General features: G+C 53.0%; 1 protein-coding gene across 6 annotated transcripts in view; it reads right to left on the reverse strand.

Moving 5' to 3' along the window:
• DTX2 (deltex E3 ubiquitin ligase 2) overlaps positions 1–21466 on the reverse strand; it is a 45326-nt gene that overhangs the window by 10703 nt on the left and 13157 nt on the right. For 5 of the 6 annotated variants that reach the window (XM_017857627.1, XM_017857632.1, XM_017857626.1 and 2 more), the window contains 3 exons: positions 15250–15606; positions 12894–13533; positions 3842–3942 (listed from right to left, as the gene is read on the reverse strand). In XM_017857627.1, the coding sequence (XP_017713116.1) occupies positions 3842–3942; positions 12894–13533; positions 15250–15517 (1009 nt within the window). In that variant the 5' untranslated portion in view covers positions 15518–15606. Of the gene's footprint in view, positions 1–3841; positions 3943–12893; positions 13534–15249; positions 15607–17079; positions 17639–21466 lie in introns of those variants that run through there. The other variant, XM_017857629.1, reaches the window with a different exon arrangement.

Genomic DNA, 21466 nt, shown 5'->3' on the forward strand with positions numbered 1-21466 from the left:
AATGCGGTTCCTGTGGGAACTGAATGTTGGGTGGAGAGAAGGACAAGCGGGCGCGGTGGCAGACAGATGGGAGAGGACAGGGACAGGTGCAGTTTTCCTCAAGAGAACCTGGTGCCTCTGCACTGCCCGCGTCCTCTGGGAGGACCAAAGACCAGAACACGTCTCCCTACCCAGGGTTCTCCGGCAGCACTGCCTCGGTGGGCAGGCCTTCTCTGAACACCGCCTGACGGGTCCTGGGCCTCCAAGCCTCCCGCCCCGCTCTGCTGGACTCCTCCTGCTATGCACTCTCCTCTGTTTCTATGGACTGTCTTCCCTCAGCACCAGTTCCACGAGGTCCCGCCCGCAGCTGCATCTCCAGTGCCTGGTCCCTGGGAGGCCTGCAGCCCTCTGTGTTTGCTGAGGAATGAAGACATCCCTGGGCCGCCACCAGCCCCCAGGAGGCCACGCGTGTGTGAGTGATACGCGTGTCCTTTTCAACGCAGGACCCACTCCCCTGAATTCAAGTCACAAACACACAAGTTTCAACCCAGAAGCCTGGAGAGGAGAAGGGCTAGGAACAGCCCCCAAATCACCTGAATAACTCAAGAGGGCCACAGCCTTTTTCTCTACCCATCTGGGAGGATTCCTGCTGTCAGAGCCCTGAAGAGTGAAGCCCTCACTCACTGACTCTCACTTCCAATTTGCAGACACCCCTCCTTCTAACACCCAGGGCCAGGGCTGAGATCCAAGCCTCTCCTCTGTGTGCTCTGACCTCCCCAGCCTGGGTTCGAGCCCAGCGCCAGCCCTCACCAGCTGAGCAGTCCTGGGCAGGCTACTGACACCCACCCCTGCCCCAGGCAGCAGTGTGAGCTGTGGATGGACCGCTGTTGTGACTAGATGAGGGGTGGAGACCCTGGCCCCAGCCTCACAGTCCCTACCCCCACCCGATAAAGGAGGGGCTGGGCTATGCCACAGCCAGGGGAGCTGTCACCTGGAGGCACTGTCACCTGGAAGCAGTGCCTCCAGCACCCAGTCCTTTCAAAGCATGACCTCCTGGTTATAAACCTCCTTGCAAAACCCTGTGTGCAAAGACTCGTCTCTGCAGCCGGGCATGGTACAATTCCTCAACCCACAAGCACGCCAGGGTGACAGGACACCGCTCTCCAGCTCTGGCTCTGGGGTGCTGGCCAGGCTCCTCTCATTCCCCACTCCCCTAGACAACGCTCCCCCAACAGGTACCAACACTGGGCCTTGAACTGGGGGAGGCAGCAGGCTACACAGCCTCCAGGCTCTCCTATTTCCTTAGGCCTGAACCAGCTTCCCGAATCTGTTTCCCCACAAGTAAAATGGACGTTAAAATACCTGCTTTGCTCCAGGATTGCTCTGAGATCCACAGGAACAGAGAACAGGATGGACAATTTGGGACGCAGCCTGGATAGGACCTTCAGCCTCAAGAGCAGAGGAAGGGGGCAGGTAGTAACTCCACATCCAGGGCACTCAGATCTGTGTCATGGCCTCAGAGCTCACTGTCAGGCCTGGCCAAGAAGGCTCGCGACAGCCCCAGAGCTGGAAGGAGCTGGGCCACGAGGAACCGTGTGGGGGCCCCGTCTGTTTACCCGCAACTTGTCTCCAACACCACCGCGGCCGCCCACGCACACGCGCATACACGGTACACTGTGACTTGCCCACAGTGCAGCATGGTGACTTCAGTGGGCAGGGATTTTCTGGCCAGTGTGTCTTGTTCATTCCGTCTCCCCTGCCCCACTCCAGCTCCCCTCCCTCCTGCCCCCACCTCTCTGGCTGCTCCTTCATTTTCTCTTCAGGCTTCTCTTCCCAGAGTCCCGCCCGCAGTCTCTAGCACACACGCTCCAGTGAGGGGTCAGGGGTACCCCCATTCCACCCCAAACTGCTCTTCTGAGGCCCACAGCCAAATCCCACTGCCCCAGAACAGCTCCACTGGCCACACCACAGCCATCGCCCCCTCCAAACCTCCCCCCAGACTCAGCAGCACCAAACTGTCATAGGCAAGAAGGCCCGGGGCTGTGTCTCAGCTCTGCTAAGGGCTGGCAGAGAATTTTTAAATTCTCTAAGCCTCAGTTTCCTCTAATGAAAATGGGAACAAAAGCCCCTACCTCAGTGATTTAAGGATGAAATGAATTCACACATGCCAAGCCCCAGGCTGCTCCTCAGTAATGACTGGCTGCGCTCCAGCAGGCCTCAGTCTACCCCCAATCCCCCCTCACAACCCCTAGCCTGATGGTTCCTGCCTCTGAATGTTTCAAGCCAAACCTCCTCCTCCACTCCACTGCCTTGAAGCTGGTCAGGCCTTGGCTGGTGCCCCCAGGTCTGAGATCAGGCTTTGCACTAGCTGCCCTGCCTCCAGACTTGTCCCCTCTCAGCCACCCTGCACTATGACAGCGACTCACCTAAAACACCAACTCATTGAATTCTGCTACATTACCCTGTGAGCAACGGCGGTGCCATCCACCTCCTTACATACCTCGCACTTTCCAGAAGTTAGAAAATAACCTCAGCTGGGCACGGCAGCTTGTGACGGGAATCCCAGCGCTTTGGGAGGCCAAAGCAGGATGATGGCTTGAGCCTGGGAGTTCAAGACCAGCCTGGGCAACATAGTAAAACCCTGTCTCTATAAAAAATAAAAAACTAGCCGGGCATGGTGGCATGTGCCTGTAATCCCAGCTACTCAGGACGATGAGCCAGAAGAATCGCTTCAGCCCAGGGGTTGGAGGCTGCAGTGCGCTATGACTGCACCACTGCACATCAGCCTGGGGAACACAGCAAGATCCTGTCTCTTATAACAAGAAAAAAAAAAAAAAGGCCTGGTGCAGTGGCTCATGCCTGTAATCCCAGCACTTTGGGAGGCCAAGGTGGGTGGATCGCTTGAGGTCAGGAGTTCAAGACCAGCCTGGCCAACATGGTGAAACCCCATCTCTACTAAAATACAAAATTACCTGGGTGTGGTGGCAGGCACCTGTAATCCCAGCTACTCGGGAGGCTGAGGCAGGAGAACTGCTTGAACCTGGGAGGCAGAGGTTGCAGTGAGCCGAGATCCCACCACTGCACTCTAGCGTGGGTGACAGAGACAGACTCTGTCTCAAAAAAAGAAAAAAGAAAAAAGAAAAAAAAAACCCTGCCATGTGCGGAGCTTCTGCAAACCCTGCTAGCCAGGCTGCTGAAACAGAATGGGTGCGGGGGCTGGTGGTAGGTATTTTTAAGGATCCTTAAGGTGAAAGCATTGCTTGAGCCCAGGAGTTTAAGACTTCAGTGAGCTGGGTTAGCGCCACTGCACTCCAGCCTGCGTGACACAGCGAGACTCTGTTTCACGAAAAAAACCAAACTAAACCAAACCCAAACAGTTCCAAGATGTAAGATGTATGGTTAGTACAGCACAAGATCTGGCTGGAGCCAAAAGGTGCTTCTTATTCAAGATATAAGAGTAATTACAGCCGAAATAGGTCTATTAATTCCCCGGAGGGCTCCTTTAAGGAAATGTTTAAAGCATTTCAGGAAATGTGGACTATTTATGGACTAAATGTGGACTAAAATAGGAAAGTGACTATTTAAATATAATGCAATTTGATGCAAAAATGTTAAAGGATATGAAAAGTTCTGCACCCGAGCACCCACCATCATCAGGCCCCATGTCCCCAGAGAGCCAAAGGAGGGGTGCCTGGGCTCACTCTGGGGGGACACCATCACCAGAAAGAGGGACTGCTCCCCTAGGAAGCCCCTTTGGCTCTCCCTGAGGGTCCAGAGGGTGACAAGGCTCCACATCACAATTTCTTCCCCACTGAGTCCTGCGGAGCACAGACTGCTCTGCAGCCCAAGGGCAGGCACCTACCTGCGAGCGCCTGCTGGACTCTGCTGGGCTTTGGCATCTGCACGGGCACAGTGGCAGGGATGCTCCCCAGGCTGCAGGATGGACCACTGGGGAGGGAGGCACTGGGGGAGAAAAGAGCAGAGCTTACGGTGCTGCTGACTTATCAGAAATGAGAGCGAGAGAAACACTGTGCCGTGGCCAAGTGGGAGTCACTGAGGTGCCTTCACGTTTTCACGCTCCTTGGGTGCCTCTGCGTAGAGGCCTTTGGTTTTGCTTTCCTGGGCAATTCAAAGGACTCAGGAGGGGTGTGGTGGCTCACACCTGTAATCCCAGCACTTTGGGAGGATGAGGTGGGAGGATCACTTGAGGCCAAGAGTTTGAGGCCAACCTGAGCAACATAGTGGGACTCCATCTCCACAAAAAATTTTAAAAGTCTGCCAAGAGCAGTGGTGCACACCTCTACTTGGGAGGCTGAAGCAGGAGGATGGCTTGAACCCAGGAGGCTGAGGCTGCAGTGAGCCATGATCACATCACTGTAGTCCAGCCTGGGCAACAGAGTGAGAACCTGTCTCAAAAAAAAAAAAAACTGACTCTGAAAACAACTGTTTCATACCTATTGTGAATAAAGAAAATAAAAAGATATTTTACACCCACTAGTGTTAGCAAAATGCAGTCTTTCGGGCCGGGCACAGTGGCTCACGCCTGTAATCCCAGCACTTTGGGAGGCTGAAGCAGGTAGATCACAAGGTCAGGAGATTGATACCATCCTAACATGGAGAAACCCCGTCTCTACTAAAAATGCAAACAATTAGCTGGGCATGGTGGCACGCACCTGTAGCCCCAGCTACGCGGCAGGCTGAGGCAGGAGAATCACTTGAACCCGGGAGGTGGAGGTTGCTGAGATCGTACTACTGCACTCCAGCCTGGGCAACAAAGTGAGACTCCGTCTAAATTAAAAAAAAAAAAAAAAAAAAATAGCCGGGTGTGGTAGCTCAGCACTTTGGGAGGTCGAGGTGGGTGGATCATGAGGTCAGGAGTTCAAGACCAGCCTGGCCAAGATGGTGAAATCCCGTCTCTACTAAAACTACAAAACTTAGCCAAGCGTGGTGGCAGATGCCTGTAATCCCAGTTATTTGGGGGGCTGGGGCAGGAGAATCGTTTGAACCTGGGCAGCAGAGGTTTCAATGAGCCAAGATCACACCACTGCACTCCAGCCTGGGCAACAGAGCGAGACTCCATCTCAAAACAAACAAACAAACAAAAAATGCATGTTCTCATAGCACCTATTTAGAGGAGAAACCTGGCAGAAACCACTTTAGCAAATGCTCATGACCTTCATCACCAGTAACAGACAAGTCAGTGTCATAAACCCCATGATACGATGCTCTGGGAGGGACACATCACCATTTTGGGGGGATTTAATGTCAAAAATGCATTATCTAGCCTGGGCAACAATCAAGACCCCATCTCTAAAAGAGAAAAACTAGCCAGGTGTGTTGGCATGCACCTGTGGCCCCAGCTACTTGAGAGGTTGAGGCGGGAGGATCACTTGAGCCTGGGAGTTCAAGGCTGCAGTGAGCTATGATCTCACCACTGTACTCCAGCCCAGGCTGGAGACTCTGTCAAAAAAGAAATAATGAAGGGCATTATCTTTGTCCAAACACGGGAAAACTTAAGACAAACTCAAATTAAGGGACATTCAACAAAGCACCTCTATGAAAGTAACAAGGTTATGAAGGATAAAGACTGACAAACTGTTCCAGCCCAGAGGAGGACGGGGAGAATAAGAACTGGAAGCGAAATGGGACCCTGGATTGGATCCTGGGACAGAAAGAGGACAGTAGTGGGAAACTGGTGAAAAATCAAGAAGCAAAAAACTTGAGAATATTGTACCAGTGGTAATTTTCTTTCTTTTTGGCGGGGGGCCAGGGGAGAGGGGACGGAGTCTTGCTCTGTTGCTCAGGCTGGAGTGCAGTGGTATGATGTTGGCTCACTGCAACCTCCGCTTCCCAAGTAGCTGGGACTATAGGCACATGCCACCACGCCCGGCTAATTTATGTATTTTTGGTAGAGATGGGGTTTCGCCATGTTGCCTAGGATGGTCTTGATCTCTTGACCTCGTGGTCCGCCTGCCTTGGCCTCCCAAAGTGCTGGGATTACCAGAGTGAGCCACCGGGCCGGGCCAACCAGTGGTAATTTTCTGGTTCTGACAACTGCACCATGGTTATGAAAGATGTTAATGTCAGCAGCCAGATGAGGGAGATATGGAAACTCAACTATTTTTGTTAACTTTTCTGGAAACCTAATTACTATAAAATAAAGGTTTTTTTGTTTGTTTTTAATATAAGGGTTTTGTTCCCTACAACGATTATGTTCAGGTCACTCATTTGGTCTTTGTATTTATTTTTTTTGAGGCAGAGTCTCACTCTGTGCCCCGGCTGGATGGAGTGCAGTGGCGTGATCTTGGCTCGCTGCAACATCTGCCTCACAGGTTCAAGCAATTCTCATGCCTCAGCCTCCCAAGTAGCTGGGATTACAGGCGTGTGCCACCACACCCTGCTAAGTTTTGTATATTTAGTAGAGATGGGGGTTTCTTCATGTTGGCCAGGCTGGTCTCAAACTCCTGACCTCAGGTGATCTGCCCACCTCAGCCTCCCAAAGTGCTGGGATTACAGGCATGAGGTACTACACCTGGCCACTCATTTGGTTTTAAGTCATCATACTTCTTTTTTTTTTTTTTTAGAGGTAGGGTCATGCCAGCAGAGTGACACGGGGGAAGCATGCTGGGCTCATAGAGTTGGGCTCTTACTCTGTTGGAGCTCAAGCCCTTAGCTGGAGTGCAGTGGTACAATCATAGCTCACTGCAGCCTCCACCTCCCAGGCTCAAGTGATCCTCCTGCCTCACCCTCCTGAGAAGCTGGGACTACAGGTGAGCACCACCACACCTGGCTAGTTTTTTAAAAATATATATATAAACAGAATCTTGCTATGTTGTCCAGGCTGGTCTGAAACTCCTGGCCTCAAGAGATCCTCTCACCTTGGCCTCCGAAAGCACTGGGATTATGGGCATGAGCCACTGTGCATGGTCTGAGTTTGTTGACTGTTCTCAAACAGGATTGCCTCTGTGGCCGTGCTACGCAAACAGCAGCTTCTTGCTCTCCTCGCTTACTCCCAATCCAAAGGCAAGGCTGGCAGTGGATCTGGGGGCCCTGATAATGCCAAGAAGGGCAGGGAGTCTGGACACTTGGGTCAAGGTCCTGGCTCTACTGAACACTCACATTTTCATTCATTTGGAGCAAACCCCTCCCCTTCCTCAGCCGGTTTCAACTCTTCCCCACCTTTTTTTTTCCCTCAGAGTCTTGCGCTCTGTCGCCCAGGCTGGAGTGCAGTGGCGTGATCTTGGCTCACTGCAACCTCTCTGCCTCCCAGGCTCAAGCAATTCTCCTGCCTCAGCCTCCCGAGTAGCTGGGATTACAGGAGCCCGCCACCGTGCCCGGCTAATTTTTGTATTTTTAGTAGAGACAGGGTTTCACCATATTGGCCAGGCTAGTCTTGAACTCCTGAACTCAAGTGATCCACCCACCTCGCCCTCCCAAAACATTGGGATTACAAGCCTGAGCCACCTGCCCAGCCCTCTTGTCCTTTTTTTTTTTTTTTAAAGGAAAGTGGATCATCTCTGATGGTCTCTACAACTCTAAGGTTCTGTAAGTGAAGGCATTCAGGACCCTCTAGGGCAGCACTGAGCTCAAGCCCTTAGTTAGAGCCCAGAAAGCTGAAGTTTGGCACTGCAAGTCTACAAAACAAATGGGCTATGCAGCAGGCTAGGCGTCACTGGCCCAGAGGGGCTCTAAGCCCATGGTGCTCCTCCTCCCACCACCCCCACCAGAGGTGGGGTCCCTGACTGCTCCACCCCACAGAAAAATCCCAGGAAGTGAGGTCTTCCTTCACCAGGGAGAGGCACATATCTGAATGAGAAGGCTTGCTTCTGTTCTAACAAGAACGAACAAGAAGTCCTTGCTTCCAAGGACTAGAGCAGAAAGCAGAAGCACAGTGAGGCTTCCAATGGGCGCCCACCCTGTGACTGGAGAGCAGGAAACCAGGAGTGTGTTCTGTAAAAGCTCTAAAATGTCACCACTTCCCCCATAAAATCACAGTTCCTCCCTGGTGTGTGTCCCTGCTGTGACCTCTAGGAACTGAACCATACAAGGATACAGAGGTTCCCAAGATGGGGGCCCCCGGGGTGGATGGAACCTCAGAGGTTATCAATCGCCCTCATCATCCTCAGAGGGCTCGGACCTGCAGAACGTTCCCAGATGGGGGCACCAACTGCCCCCCGAAGTGTCCTTCTCTGAGAAGTCCCTATAGTTATGACCTCAGGCACCCTCCTCCTCTCCCCGACTCCTGGTCCACCTATTAGGCCCTCCCTGGCTTTCCTGTCTGTGACCATCTCCAGGAGATCCCAGACAGCGTGGGAAACGTGAGACATGAGGACTCCGAGGTTTCTATGCAGGGCGAGGGGTAAAGCCAGGAGGCTGGAGAGGAAGGAGATCCAAAGCCCCTCTCCAAGGCCACACCCTCTGGGATTGGGGCTGGCAGCCAGTCCCATGAGCTGCAGAGGCTGGAGACGATGCTAGAAGCGTATGCTCCCGCTCAAAGCCGTGTGCGCTGGGCATGGCAAGTCCCCTTCCCGAGCCTCAATTCCTCTACCTATGAGGATGATTCCCAAAGGCCGCCAGGGCAGTGATGAGACCCAGGACAAATATCCGTGGGGTCCAGGTCTTGCAGGAGCAGAGGGAGGTGAAGCCAGGCCCTAAGGTCCACCAGGTACTTTCCTGTAGGGCCCTAACTACATCCTGAAAACCACTGCAACAATAGAGCAGAAGGCAACCTCAGAAACTGACCAGTCCGACCCTCCCTCAGCTTAAAAGAAGAAGAGGCAGGGCACAGTGGCTCACACTTGTAATCCCAGTGCTTTGGGAGGCCAAGAGTTTAGGACCAGCCTGGGCAATATAGTGAAACCCGTCTCTACAAAAAATTTTAAAAATTAGCTGGACACAGTAGCACAAGCCTGTAGTCCTGGCCACTCAGGAGGCTGAGGCAGGAGGATCCCTTGAGCCCAGGAGTTTGAGGCTGCAGTGAGCCATGATCACGCCACTTCACTCTAGCCTGGGTGACAGAGTGAGAGAGACCCTGTCTCTTAAAAAAAACCAAAACAAAACAAAAAGCAAAGAAAAAGAAAAGAAAGAAGAAAAAAATAAAGAGAGAAGAGACCCGGGGCCTACCATAAGTCAGGAGCAAGGCCCCATCTGGGCCCCATGACTCCAATCCCACAAGCCAAAAGACAGGCGGCCGCAGGAGGAAGAGGAAGTGAGTTCTTTCAGAGGCAAGGGCAGGAGCAGCAGCAGCCGCCCACCACAGCAGCAAGCCACCAAGAGCTGAGCGGGCGCAGTTTTGTAGGGCCACTGAGCCATTCGGCACAGAGCAAAACGCCCACAGGCTTCACCTTGCTGAGCTGTGACAGACTGCTGGTCATAACCACCACCCCAAGTCATGCAAGTGCTATGCAGTGTCACACCCTCTCCGTTAAGGGAGACAAGAGCGTGCATGACACATTTAGGAAAGATTTCCATCCAACATCATTGAAACACAAGTTCTGATGCTTAAAGGAATCAACTTCAGCTACCAGGAAATCTGCCACCCAGCAACTCAGCCCCAGATGACGTGCTTTCTTGTATCATGGCCTATTCCCAGGGGGCACGTGGAAGCTGTGCACATGAGTTCCTGGAAATTTTTCGATTTCATGCGCTCACATGGTATTTCTAGTGGCTGCCAGTAAAAAGTCGGTTCTCGGGCCTCCCCACCCCATGGCGCTGGCTCTAGACGGGCCCTGCCTGCCCTGCCTGCTCCCCTCACATCCAAGGTAACTTTCACCTGCTGCTGTTGACAAGCACTTGGCTGTGAGAACCTTGCCGCCTGCTAGGTTAAGAGGTCAGGTATTTACTAAGCCCTATCTGGCTCTATACCCATCAGAGGAGGGTTAACTGCAGGGGGCCTCACTACAAATCAGGCAGGGGAAAAGCCTGTTTTTCAGCGCATGGATAGGCCCGTGAAGGTGAATGACACCTCTCCAGCTCCAAGAAAACCAAAGGAATCAGGATGCACCTACACCTACCCCAGGAGACAGGCCCCTTTGAGTCTGTTTCTACTAACAGAGCCTGCTGGCCTGGTTCCCTCCTGACTTACAATGTGGGGCAAGACACAGCATGCCCAGCCCAGCACCAAGGGAAGACAGACTGGCCCAGCCACCTTCTTTTCTGTAACTTGCCTGGCCCACACCAGTAGGACCCACATCAACTACTTCTGCAGGCCCTCAGGCTAGGGATAAGGACCCCAGAGAAATACTGGGGGAAACAGAAATGGTTTAGTAAAGACTAGTGGGGCCCAATACCAGGAGAAAGGAACAAAGCCACATTAAGTCACTTGACTCAACTCCAGAATCCCACTCTAGCACTATCCAGAAATTTGCCTCAAAATAATTCCTAAGAACTTAAGAAGCTCCGGGAGGCTGGGTGAAACAGAGCTGACAGAAGTCCCAGTGCCTCTAAGAACCCTCCTGGGCCTGTGGATAGAGTATACTGTTCTCTGAAACAGGCTGACCCAGATATTCAGGGCGGGAAGTTGAGGCAGCACCTCCCTGAGCCTGACTTGCCTATGTCTATGTCCTCAGAGAACCCCAATAACACCTTCCTGTACTTGAAACTCCCAGAAAGATCTCAGATGCACGTGCCCCAACTCCTGGCAGAAGATGCCCATGAAAACTCTGACTCACCCAAGGCCCATCACCCTCCTGTCTACTGGCCTCCTCCTAGCTCATCCCTCAAGAGGCCTTTTGGGCCAGGTGTGATGGCTCATGCCTATAATCTCAGCACTTTGGAAGGTTGAGGCAACAGGATTGCTTGAGGCCAGGAATTCAAGACTAGCCTGGACAACATGGCAAGACCTTGCCGATACATAAAACTGAAAAATCAGCCTGGTGTGGTAGTGTACACCTGTGGTCCCAGCTACTCAGGAGGCTGAGGCAGGAGGATCACTTGAGCACAGCAGTTCGAGCCTGCAGTGAACCATGACTGCACCACTGTACTCTAGCCTGGGTGACACAGCAAAACCCTGTCTCTAAAAATAGTAATAAAATTAAATTAAAATGTATTAAAAGAGCCCCCTGCCTTCCCGGGAGCGTCAAGAACTCCCCATGTGCCCCAGATAGCGCACTCTTGGGGCCTGGGCTGAATCCCAGCTCTGGCACTTGCTGGCTGCATCGCCAACTTCATGGGCCTGGACGTGCTCCCCTGTAAGTGAAGAGCACTGCTCAGCCTGAGCGCGTCGTGGCATGAGTGAAGTCACTCATGCAGCCTGCTCAGGAGGGCCTGGCACATGACATGAACCAATAAGTGGGAGGCGCTGTCACTGTGTCTTACACAAACTGGCAGGGTCCTCAGAAACACAGTCTGAAAAAATACTAGAGGTCCGAGAAGTTGCCAAGGAGGTCTCGACCACCCTGAGAAGTTTCAGCCCTTGACGTGGGTGCAGTAGGCAGGGGTGGGCCAGTGAGCAGGGAGGCAGCAGGATGCTGACCAGGGTCAGTGCCCACACACTACCTCACCACCCACACCAGCACACTCTCGGAAAGCCCCGTCCCAGCTACCACTCTGAATTCTCAAAATGTGCTCCAAGCCCAACACTCTCAATAATGAATGACGAAGCCCCAAGTCAGCCAGAGTGTCAGAGGGCTACAGCCAGCCCAGAGCATTCACCTTGGCCAAATCCAGGGAAATCCAGGGGTGTTCCTCATTTTATCTTTTTTTTTTTTTTTGAGATGGAGTTTCACTCTTTGTCGCCCAGGCTGGAGTACAGTGGCGTGATCTCAGCTCATTGCAACATCCACCTCCTGGGTTCAAGGGATTCTCTTGCCTCAGCCTTCCAAGTAGCTGGGATTATAGGCGCTGACCACCATGCCTGGCTAATTTTTGTATTTTTAGTAGAGATGGGGTTTCATCATATTGGCCAGGCTAGTCTCGAACTCCTGACCTCAGATGACACGTCTGCCTCGGCCTCCCAAAGTGCTGGGATTACACACGTGAGCCACTGGGCCCAGCTTTAAGACAGGGTCTCGCTCTGTCGCCTAGGGGCTGGAGTGCAGTGGCACGATCACAGCTCACTGCTGCCTCGACTTCCTGGACTCAAGCGATCCTCCTGCCTCAGTCTCCTGAGTAGCTGGGATCACAGGTGTGCACCACCATGCCTGGCTAATTAAAAGTTTTTTTGTGTGTGTGAAGATGAGGTCTCACTATGTTGCTCAGGCTGGTTTCTGACTCCTGGGCTCAAATGATCTTCCTGCCTTGGCCTCCCAAAGTGCTGGGATTAAAAGTGTCAGCCTCTGTGCTTGGCCAATCTCCTCACTTTAAATGCCACCTGCTCTGGTCTGCACCGGGCCCGTGGCATCATTATCTTTCTCTCAAGGAGCTGAGTGCTTTACCAGGCACTCTGGGCTGGGCTGCATCAGCAGGGGGCCAGGTCACCCATGCCACCTGCAGCCACTGCCACATGCTCCACATTCTGTCCTCCCTCACACCGCGCTGACAGCCCCCTACACTAGACTGGGGCTCAGGGGTAAGGGCTGATGCTCTGGTCTCTGGGTCTTCACGACCTGGCACATGGCAGGAGTCAGTGTACAGGCAGTGACCCGGTATTCTTGGGCACAATGCTCGCCGTGCAGCCCGCAAGCAGAGGCCACAGGCCTCTAACTCTGCTCCCTGTGGAGGGTCCCATCATCGTGAGTGAAAGGACTGTAGATTCTAACCTGTGTGGTGACCACCAGGACTCAGGTACAAGGGGTCAGGTAGGCTCTGGACGGCCACGGCACCTCAGCACCCATATGGCACATGCACATGAGATGCCATGGCAGGGACCACCCAGGGGGCAGGAGCCGCGTCTGCAGGAATTGGGTTGAGTCTTCCCAGCCAAGTAAGAGCGGAAACACAGGGCAGACAAAACGAGTGGCTGTTGCCCACGATACCTGACTGCACCAGAAGTGGAGGATCCTGGGGGCAGGTGCTGCAGTCCCAGGTGGGAGAGGCTGGAGCGGTAGAGGGGCTGGCTCCCCAGGGAGGGAGGAGCTGCGCCCCAGGGGTTGGTGGTGTTCAGCCTGGGCGCAGACCGAGCCCCGGAGAGCAAGGGTTTGCTGTATGGTGCAAAGGCCTGGTGGGTCCCAAACACAAAAGCGGTCCTGTGCGGGGGGTGCTGGGGGGCGGGGTATGCAGGGAGGTTGGTCATGGAGTGGCGGTAGCGGCCTGACACGGGGCCAGTTCCGCTGCCGCTGAGGCACTGGTGGCAAGAGCAGGCAATGCCCGTGTGGCCCGGCGGAGCGATGATGGTGGTCACCGGGTAAGGCGGCCCTGCTTGGCGCCGCACACTGCGGCAGAAGCTGGAAGTCTTGTTGGTCTGTGTTTGGGTGGCATAGTTGACAGTGTAGTTGTACCCCAGGGGGGCCAAGTCCACGAGCTGGTTGCCCCTGGCCACCTGCTGCTCCAGATAGTCACAGACGCTGGCTTCGTAGGCGGTCCAGGAGCCATCGTCGCTCAGCCACTCCCAGACGACACCTCGGCCAGGGGCTGAGTGCTGGGGGAACAGGTGTCTCCGCACAGCCCGCATGGTGCCTGTTTTCAAAGAAAAACAAAAGGTTAGTCTGCTAGCATCCCCAAAATACAAGGAACGTTCAAATTGTTTCTTCAACAGCCCAAATAAACAAATAGGAGCACAGTAGGTACACAGTCATGCTGCTATTTGTTTATTTATTTTTAGAGACAGGGTCCCCTTTGTCGCCCAGGCTGCAGTGCCGTGATGTGATCATAGTTCTCTGCCACCCTGACCTCCTGGGCTCAAGCGATCCTCCTGCCTTAGCCTCCTGAAGAGCTTGGACTACAGGCACATGACACTACACCCAGCTAACTTCAAATCGACAGCCTCTATGACACCTGCCACTTTCATTCCCCAATTAACACTTCCTGCTCTCCACCACAATATGCAATTTCGGTGTTATTATTTATCCTGTCTGCTATCTTTCTCAGCTGACTTCACACAACGTGAAGGCAATGACTTGGGAGCTGACTGACAGCCACAGTTTTCACAGACTCTACGACACTCCTGACAAAGATTAACACAGAGTTTCCAGGGCTGGGCGTGATAGCTCAAGCCTGTAATCCCAACACTTTCGGAGGCCAAGGCAGGAAGATCACTTGAGCTCAGGAGTTGAAGACCAGCCTGGGCAACACAGGGAGACGGAGACCCTGTCTCTACAAAGAACAAAAAACAAAAACAAAAAAAGAAAAAAAATCCCATACTTTTAAAAAAATTTAAAATTAAAATTGGAAAAAAAAAAAAAGGAAAAACCAGTTTCTCAAGTTTCGGCACTGGTGACACTATGGGCCAGTAAGTCCTTATTGCAGGGCCAGCTCTATACGCTGCAGGACGGCGAGCAGCATCCCTGGCCTCCACCCACCAGATGCCAGGAGCACCCCCACCTCCTACCTACTCAGCTATGACAACCAACAATGTCTCCAAACATTGTCAGATGGCCCTGGGGACAAAATCACCCTGGATTGGAGGAAGGGACGGCTCCAAGAGGAAACTGGTGCCTCATTCTCAATAATCCTGATCAAAACACACTGCAGGTCCAGGCGCAGTGGCTCACGCCTGTAATCCCAGCATTTTGGGAGGCTGAGGCAGGCAGATCACCTGAGGTCAGGAGCTTGAGACCAGCCTGGCCAACATGGCAAAACCCTGTCTCTACTAAAAATACAAAAATTAGCCAGGTGTGGTGGTGGGTGCCTGTAATCCCAGCTACTCGGGAAGCTGAGGCAGGAGAATTGCTCAAATCCAGGAGGCAAGGGTTGCAGTGCCGAGATCACACCATTGCACTCCAGCCTGGGCAACAGAGCGAGACTCTGTCTCAAAAAAAAAAAAAAAAAGATCAAAACACATCGCAGACCAAAAAGCAGACGTGCACACATGCAGAGGGGCGCAGTTGCCTGCCCAGGGCACACAGCCATTGAGTGGCGGGACAGGGCCCTCTGAACTCCCATGGCGCAGCACCTCCATGCCAGCCTGCCTGCCAAAGAGACCCTCCAACCTCTGCGGTCGGGACAGGCATTTCTGCTTTGCGAAACAAGGGGCAGGGCCTCCCACAGCGTCTCACTGTGAGCTGCATTCAACCTGTGTGGATATTCCCACTCACTGCACCCACCCACCACCACGTGTGCTACAGGGAGAGAGCAGCTCTGTAGGTCACGTCCATCACCCCAACACCTGGCACAGAGCCTGTGGGAAGGCAGGCGCGGTGCCCAGATATGTGCGAGAGGCAGACAGCATCTTACCAGTGTCCTGGCGGAACTGGGTCCAGCTGGGGAGGTCAATGATGTAAGGGGCCAGCGAGGGGTCTGCCTGGCCCAAGGGGATGCTGTGGGCCAGGCTCCCGAGCCCGAAGCGTTGGCCCTTCTGTTGGACAAACTGCTGCTCGATGAAGCTGCAGACAGCGGCGCTGTAGGGGTGCCAGGTGCCCAGCCCGTCCTGCCATTCCCACACGGCCACAGCCACGGGGCTGGTGTACACCTGCACCAGGGAAGGGCTTGGGGCCATGGCCATCTTCCCAAGGAGTCCTGCTGCTTTCCCAAACGGCTTCAGACCCCTCTGGCCTGGAGTCCTGGGGTCATTGCCCAGAGCCTCCGGCAGATCTGTGAACAGGACAGACACGAGCAGTTACCAATGTACAGCAGTAGCCCTGCAGAGTCAGCCTCAGAGCAGGGGAAACACACCATGCTTTTCTACAGCTGATTTTTTTTTTTTTTTTTTGGGATACAGAGTCTCACTCTGTCACCCAGGCTGGAGTGCAGCAGTGCGATCTTGGCTCATGGTAGCCTCAAACTCCTGGGCTCAAGCAATCCTCACAACTCAGCCGCCAGAGCAGCTGGGACAATAGGCATTTGCCGCCACACCCAGCTGACTTTTTTCCTTTTTGTAGAGACGGTGTCTGTGTTGCCCAGGCTGGTCTCAAACTCCTAGCCTCAAGGGATCGACTTGGCTCAGCTTTCCCAAGTGCTGGGATCACAGGTGTGAGCCACCGCGCCTGGTCTCACGCTTGCTTTTCTTACCCTAACACCTTAAGGGCACCATGAATCAAGAACCTGATCCTGCCGGGCGCGGTGGCTCAAGCCTGTAATCCCAGCACCTTGGGAGGCCGAGACGGGCGGATCACGAGGTCAGGAGATCGAGACCATCCTGGCGAACACGGTGAAACCCCGTCTCTACTAAAAAATACAAAAAACTAGCTGGGCGAGGTGGCGGGCGCCTGTAGTCCCAGCTACTCGGGAGGCTGAGGTGGGAGAATGGCATAAACCCGGGAGGTGGCGCTTGCAGTGAGCTGAGATGCGGCCACTGCACTCCAGCCTGGGCGACAGAGCAAGACTCCGTCTCAAAAAAAAAAAAAAAAAAAAAAACCTGATCCTGCCTCTTTACTCTGGCAGCCAGGAAGAATTCAAAGTCAATCCTGCAGCCTACCTACCGCCACACAGGCCCATGAAGAAAGAGCAGCGGAAATTCCGGGTGCTAGTCACCAGCGCTGGCTTCTTTCTTGCTACTGGTAATTCCCCTCTGGCCCAACTGCTTAGTGTATCATTTCATCATGCATGCATTTCTTTTTTCATTGAGATGGAGTTTCACTCTTGTCGCCCAGGCTGGAGTGCAATGGTGTGATCTGGGTTCATTGCAACCTCCGCCTCTCAGGTGGGTTCAAGTGATTCTCCTGCCTCAGCCTCCCAAGTAGCTAGGACTACAGGCATGCGCCACCACGCCCAGCTAGTTTTTTACACTTTTAGTAGAAACGGGGTTTCACCATGTTGGCCAGGCTGGTCTCAAATTCCTGACCTCAGGTGATCCACCCATCTCAGCCTCCCTATTAGCATCCACCATGCTGAAGATGAGAACCCACCATGTCTCAGAAAGCAGCAGGGGTTCTGGGACACAGGTTCTAGCTCCTCATGTCTCCAGAGTGCCCTGGAAGCATCACTGACCACAAAGGAAGCCCTAGATGGGCACCGAATCACCCCTCTCCGGCCTCTGCAAGGTTGTCTGCACCCACTCCCCTGCCTGGCCCCTGCTGACAGGCCACCAGGCCCAGCGAGTTCTTCCCCACATCCCAAGCTCCCCACCTCCTGAGACCTTCTCCTTGTAGTCGCTCCAGCCCACCCTCTTCCCTTGCAAACACTCCACATCCTCCAGGCCCAGCTTGCGTCGCTCAGGATGACCTATCACATGCCCTCTGCAGCCTCCACAGCACGGACCAGAACCCTAGTAACCGCATCCACCCGTGGCTGTAACCATGGTCCTTCTACTCCTCCCCAGGTGGCAGCAATCCCAAGCCTGCCTCATTCACAGCTGCATCTCTGGGACCCAGCCAGGGCGTGCCACGTGGTGAGTGTTCTAGAATGTTCTATACACCACTTCAGAATGACAGAGTGAAGGTGGACAATGATTCCAGTTGGCACCTGCAGTTGTCTGAATGAGAAGAGGCCTGCAAATGCCCCACATGATGGCTGCCCCCCATGGCACTGGCTGTTGGAGTGCCGATCTAGGGTCCAACATTTAGCAACCAACATCAAATGTCCTAGTCTCTCCTAAGCCACACAGACTGATAAGGTGACATTTCTCTCACTTATGGACAGGAAACCAAGGCTGAAAGAGGACTGGGTGTGGTGGCTCACACCTGTAATGCCAGTGTTTAGGGAGGCTGGGACAGGAGGGTCGTTTGAGCCCAGGAGTTTGAGGCCAGCCTGGGCAACATAGTGAGATCCCATCTCTGCAGAAAATTTAAAAATTAGCCAGGTGTGGAGGCGCATGCCAATAGTCCCAGCTACTCAAGAGGCTAAGGCGGGAAGATGGCTTGAGCCCAGGAGTTGGAGGCTGTAGTGAGTTATAATCCGAAGGCACTCTAGCCTGGGTGACAAGAGGCCCCACCTCTAAAAAAAAAAAAAAAAAAAAAAAAAAATCAGGTCAGGCACGGTGGCTCAAGCCTGTAATCCCGGCATTTTGGGAGGCCGAGGTGTGTGGATCATGAGGTCAGGAGATCAAGACCATCCTGGCTAACACAGTGAAACCCCATCTCTACTAAAAATACAAAAAAAAAAAAAAGGCGGGCATGGTGGTGGGTGCCCGTAGTCCCAGCTACTCAGGAGGCTGAGGAAGGAGAATGGCGTGAACCCAGGAGGCAGAGGTTGCAGTGAGCTGAGATTGTGCCGCTGCACTCCAGCCTGGGCAACAGAGCAAGACTCCATCTCAAAAAAAAAAAAAAAATAATAATAATAATAATAATAATCAGAGCTGATGCAGCGTGTATGCGCACGCTGATGCCAGAGCCCATGCCTGCTTCTTTCCAGGGCTTGCTCCAGATCTGTCTCCCTTCCAGGGAAGGCGGTCTTACCCTTCTCATTGAAATCTTGCTGGGGTAGTACAGTCTGGGACCACACCAGACGCCCAGGGTCCCAGTCTTATCACGAGCCACACAACTATGAAAACGTCACTGTAACTACCTGGGTCTCAGTTTCCTCATTGGCAAAATGGGGATAAAATATGATGTGTACGCTTGAGGGGACAGTCATGGGAATCTCCAGATTGTATCAGTGGGGCCCTACTGGCCAGGGCCCTGCATGGGCGTGTTGTCACAATGAGGGTGTGTAGTGCTTGAGAGACGTGGGTCGTGCTCTCCTTTCCTTTTCTCCCTCTTTAAGCAGGGCCTGTAAGTGAAGCCCAAGGTGAACCTCAGACTGAGCCCTCCTCGCTAAGACAACAGGCCTTAGAGCCAGACCCGACCTGGGTTTGTTCTCTGTGCTGCCTCTTAGTTGTGTATGTGTGACCTTGATTGAATAACTCAAGGTCACACATACACTACTTAATAAAAGGTGACATTTATGTATTTATTTAGAGTCTCACTCTGTCACCCAGGCTAGAGTGCGGTGGCGTAATCACCACTCACTGCAGCGCCATGGCCTCCTGGGCTAAAGCCATCCTCCTGCCTCCGCCTCCCGAGCAGCTGGGACTACAGGCATGTGCCACCATACTCAACTGATCTCTTAATTTTTTGTAGAGACAGGAGTCTCACTCTGTCACCCAGCTGAGACTACCGGCACACGACACCACGCCTGGCTATCATATCATCTTGATGGTAGTATCTAAGCTCTCCAAGCTTGCTTTCTTTGGGAAAACGGAGTTATCAACATGTATCCTAAGTGCTTTTCATAGGGATAACACAGACAGGTGTGTATAAGGTACCCACACAGCACTAGGCATACAGCAGACAGTCAACCCATCCTGGCCTCCCTGCCTCTCCTGGACCCTCACCTCCAGCACTTGCCCACCCTTTCAGTCTTAAGAAGGAACAGCCGCAAGGGCAGCCCTGAGTACACAGCATGAGAACACAGGTGAGTCAGGCCTGCAACAACTCCGAACACAGGAACTGGCAGCTCTGTGGGTGCCAGGCCTGCCACAGAGCTGCCAATTCCTCCGACAAAAGCCCACAACCCGCCCAGAAGATGAGACCTGGGGTGCCCTCGGGCGGGCGGGCTGAACGGCTTAGCTCAGTGTCTTCAATTAGAAGTTTCTGTAACCACAATAAGGTACAAATCAGAGGACTGCCTTCCAAGCCAATTACTCCTGAGTGCCACTCATCTCTTGGGCAGCCAGGGCCGCCTCCATCATTGGCACACGGGGTATGTCCCAACATGTCCTCACGGCCCGGATGAAACAACTCTCACAACTCTGCAAAACAGCCTAGGAAATACAGGTGAGGACTTCAGCTAAAACTTTCCACGAAGGCACGCAGCCTCCCCAATGGAGGGTGTGCCATGGCCCAGGCCCTAGGAGGGTACTGGAGATTCCAGAGGAGGATGACAAGGCACACAAGCCCCTCCATGACCAGCCACTGTTCGTACTCACACCAAGCCCTCCACCTTTGATACCTACAGCTAATTCTAGAAAGTTTCAGAACATTCCAAGCCACTTACCACCCTCTAGCAATTGATCCTCCCTCTATACCAGCCTCCAAGCAAACACGCCCATCCTTCCAGACCCAACCATGGCATCCCCTCTCCTGTGCCCCCAACCCACACTCTCGCCAGAGAGGGCTGGCTCCACCCACCCTTGTGTGCACAGCACAGGCCACTTACACAAACACAGCTGCACTCCCTGGTTTCGGTGGCCTTCTCCCCACCAAAACAGAAACTCCCTAAGGGCAGAGCTAGGGCTGCAGCTCTTCAGGTGCCCAATATCCCAGAGGCTCTGAAACACCAAAGGAGGGGTGAGCCTTCTGCTCCAAGGGCACAGGCACCTTTGAGTCACTGCCCAGAAACGCCCACTGTGTTCCCCTTGAACCCAGCAATTACGCACAATACAGCGGCGTGTCGGTGCACCAGTCTCTGCAGCAGCCTCTGCTTAACCATCACTTAGCTGCAGCTTAAAAACCTAATTTGTTTCAGCTCCTAATGATGCGGGTTCTTCATTATGAAAATTATTAGTATTATAATTGGCCATGGGAAAAAGCCTCAATTTGGAGGCAGCCTAAACACTTTACAATAAAGGAATTCTTGCACCAATTATGGAACATTCTAATGATGGAATACAGATCAGTCTTAAAAAATGAAAGAAAGGGCCAGGCACAGTGGCTCATGCTTGTAATTCCAGCACTTTGGGAGGCCAAGGCGGGCAGATCGCTTGAGTCCAGGAAGACAAGACCTGCATGGGCAACACAGCAAAATCCCGTCTTTACAAAAAACAGAAAAATTAGCCATGTGTGGTGGTGCGTGCCTGTAGTATCAGCTACTCACTCAGGAGGCTGAGGTGGGAGGATCGCTTGAGCCCTGAAGGTTGAGGCTGCAGTGAACCGTGATTGCACCACTGCACTCCGGCATGGGTGACAGAGACAGACCCTGTCTCATAAAATAAATTAATTAAAATTAAAAGTCTGGAAAGAACAACACTAAAATGTCACTGGAATTAAAGAATTATGGGATTTTCTTTTTTTTTTTATTTTTGAGAAAGTCTTGCTCTGTCGCCAGGTAGGAATGCAGCGGCACAATTTCAGCTCACGGCAACCTCCACTCCCGGGTTCAAGCAGTTCTCCTGCCTCAGCCTCCCAAGTAGCTGGGATTACAGGCACACACCACTACGCCTAATTTTTGTATTTTCAGTACAGACAGGGTTTTGCCACATTGGCCAGGTTGGTCTCAAACTCCTGACCTCAAGTGATCCACCCGCCTCAACCTCCCAAAGTGCTGGGATTACAGGTGTGAGTCATTGCACCCAGGTTATTCTTTCTTTACCTCTTTCTGTACTAGAAAAATGTTTTAAAATAGTCATATAACTTTTTAATAATCAAAGCTTTTTTTTTTTTTTTTTTTTTAGTGGAGACGGGGTTTCACCATGTTGGCCAGGCTGGTCTCGAACTCCTGACCTCAGGTGATCCACCTGCCTCGGCCTTTCAAATTGCCGGGATTACAAGCATGAGCCACCGTGCCGGGCCAAAGTTTTTTTTTTTTTTTTTTTTTT

Source organism: Rhinopithecus bieti, unplaced genomic scaffold (assembly GCF_001698545.2).
Source record: "Rhinopithecus bieti isolate Rb0 unplaced genomic scaffold, ASM169854v2 scaffold_42772, whole genome shotgun sequence".
Taxonomy (NCBI): domain Eukaryota; kingdom Metazoa; phylum Chordata; class Mammalia; order Primates; family Cercopithecidae; genus Rhinopithecus; species Rhinopithecus bieti.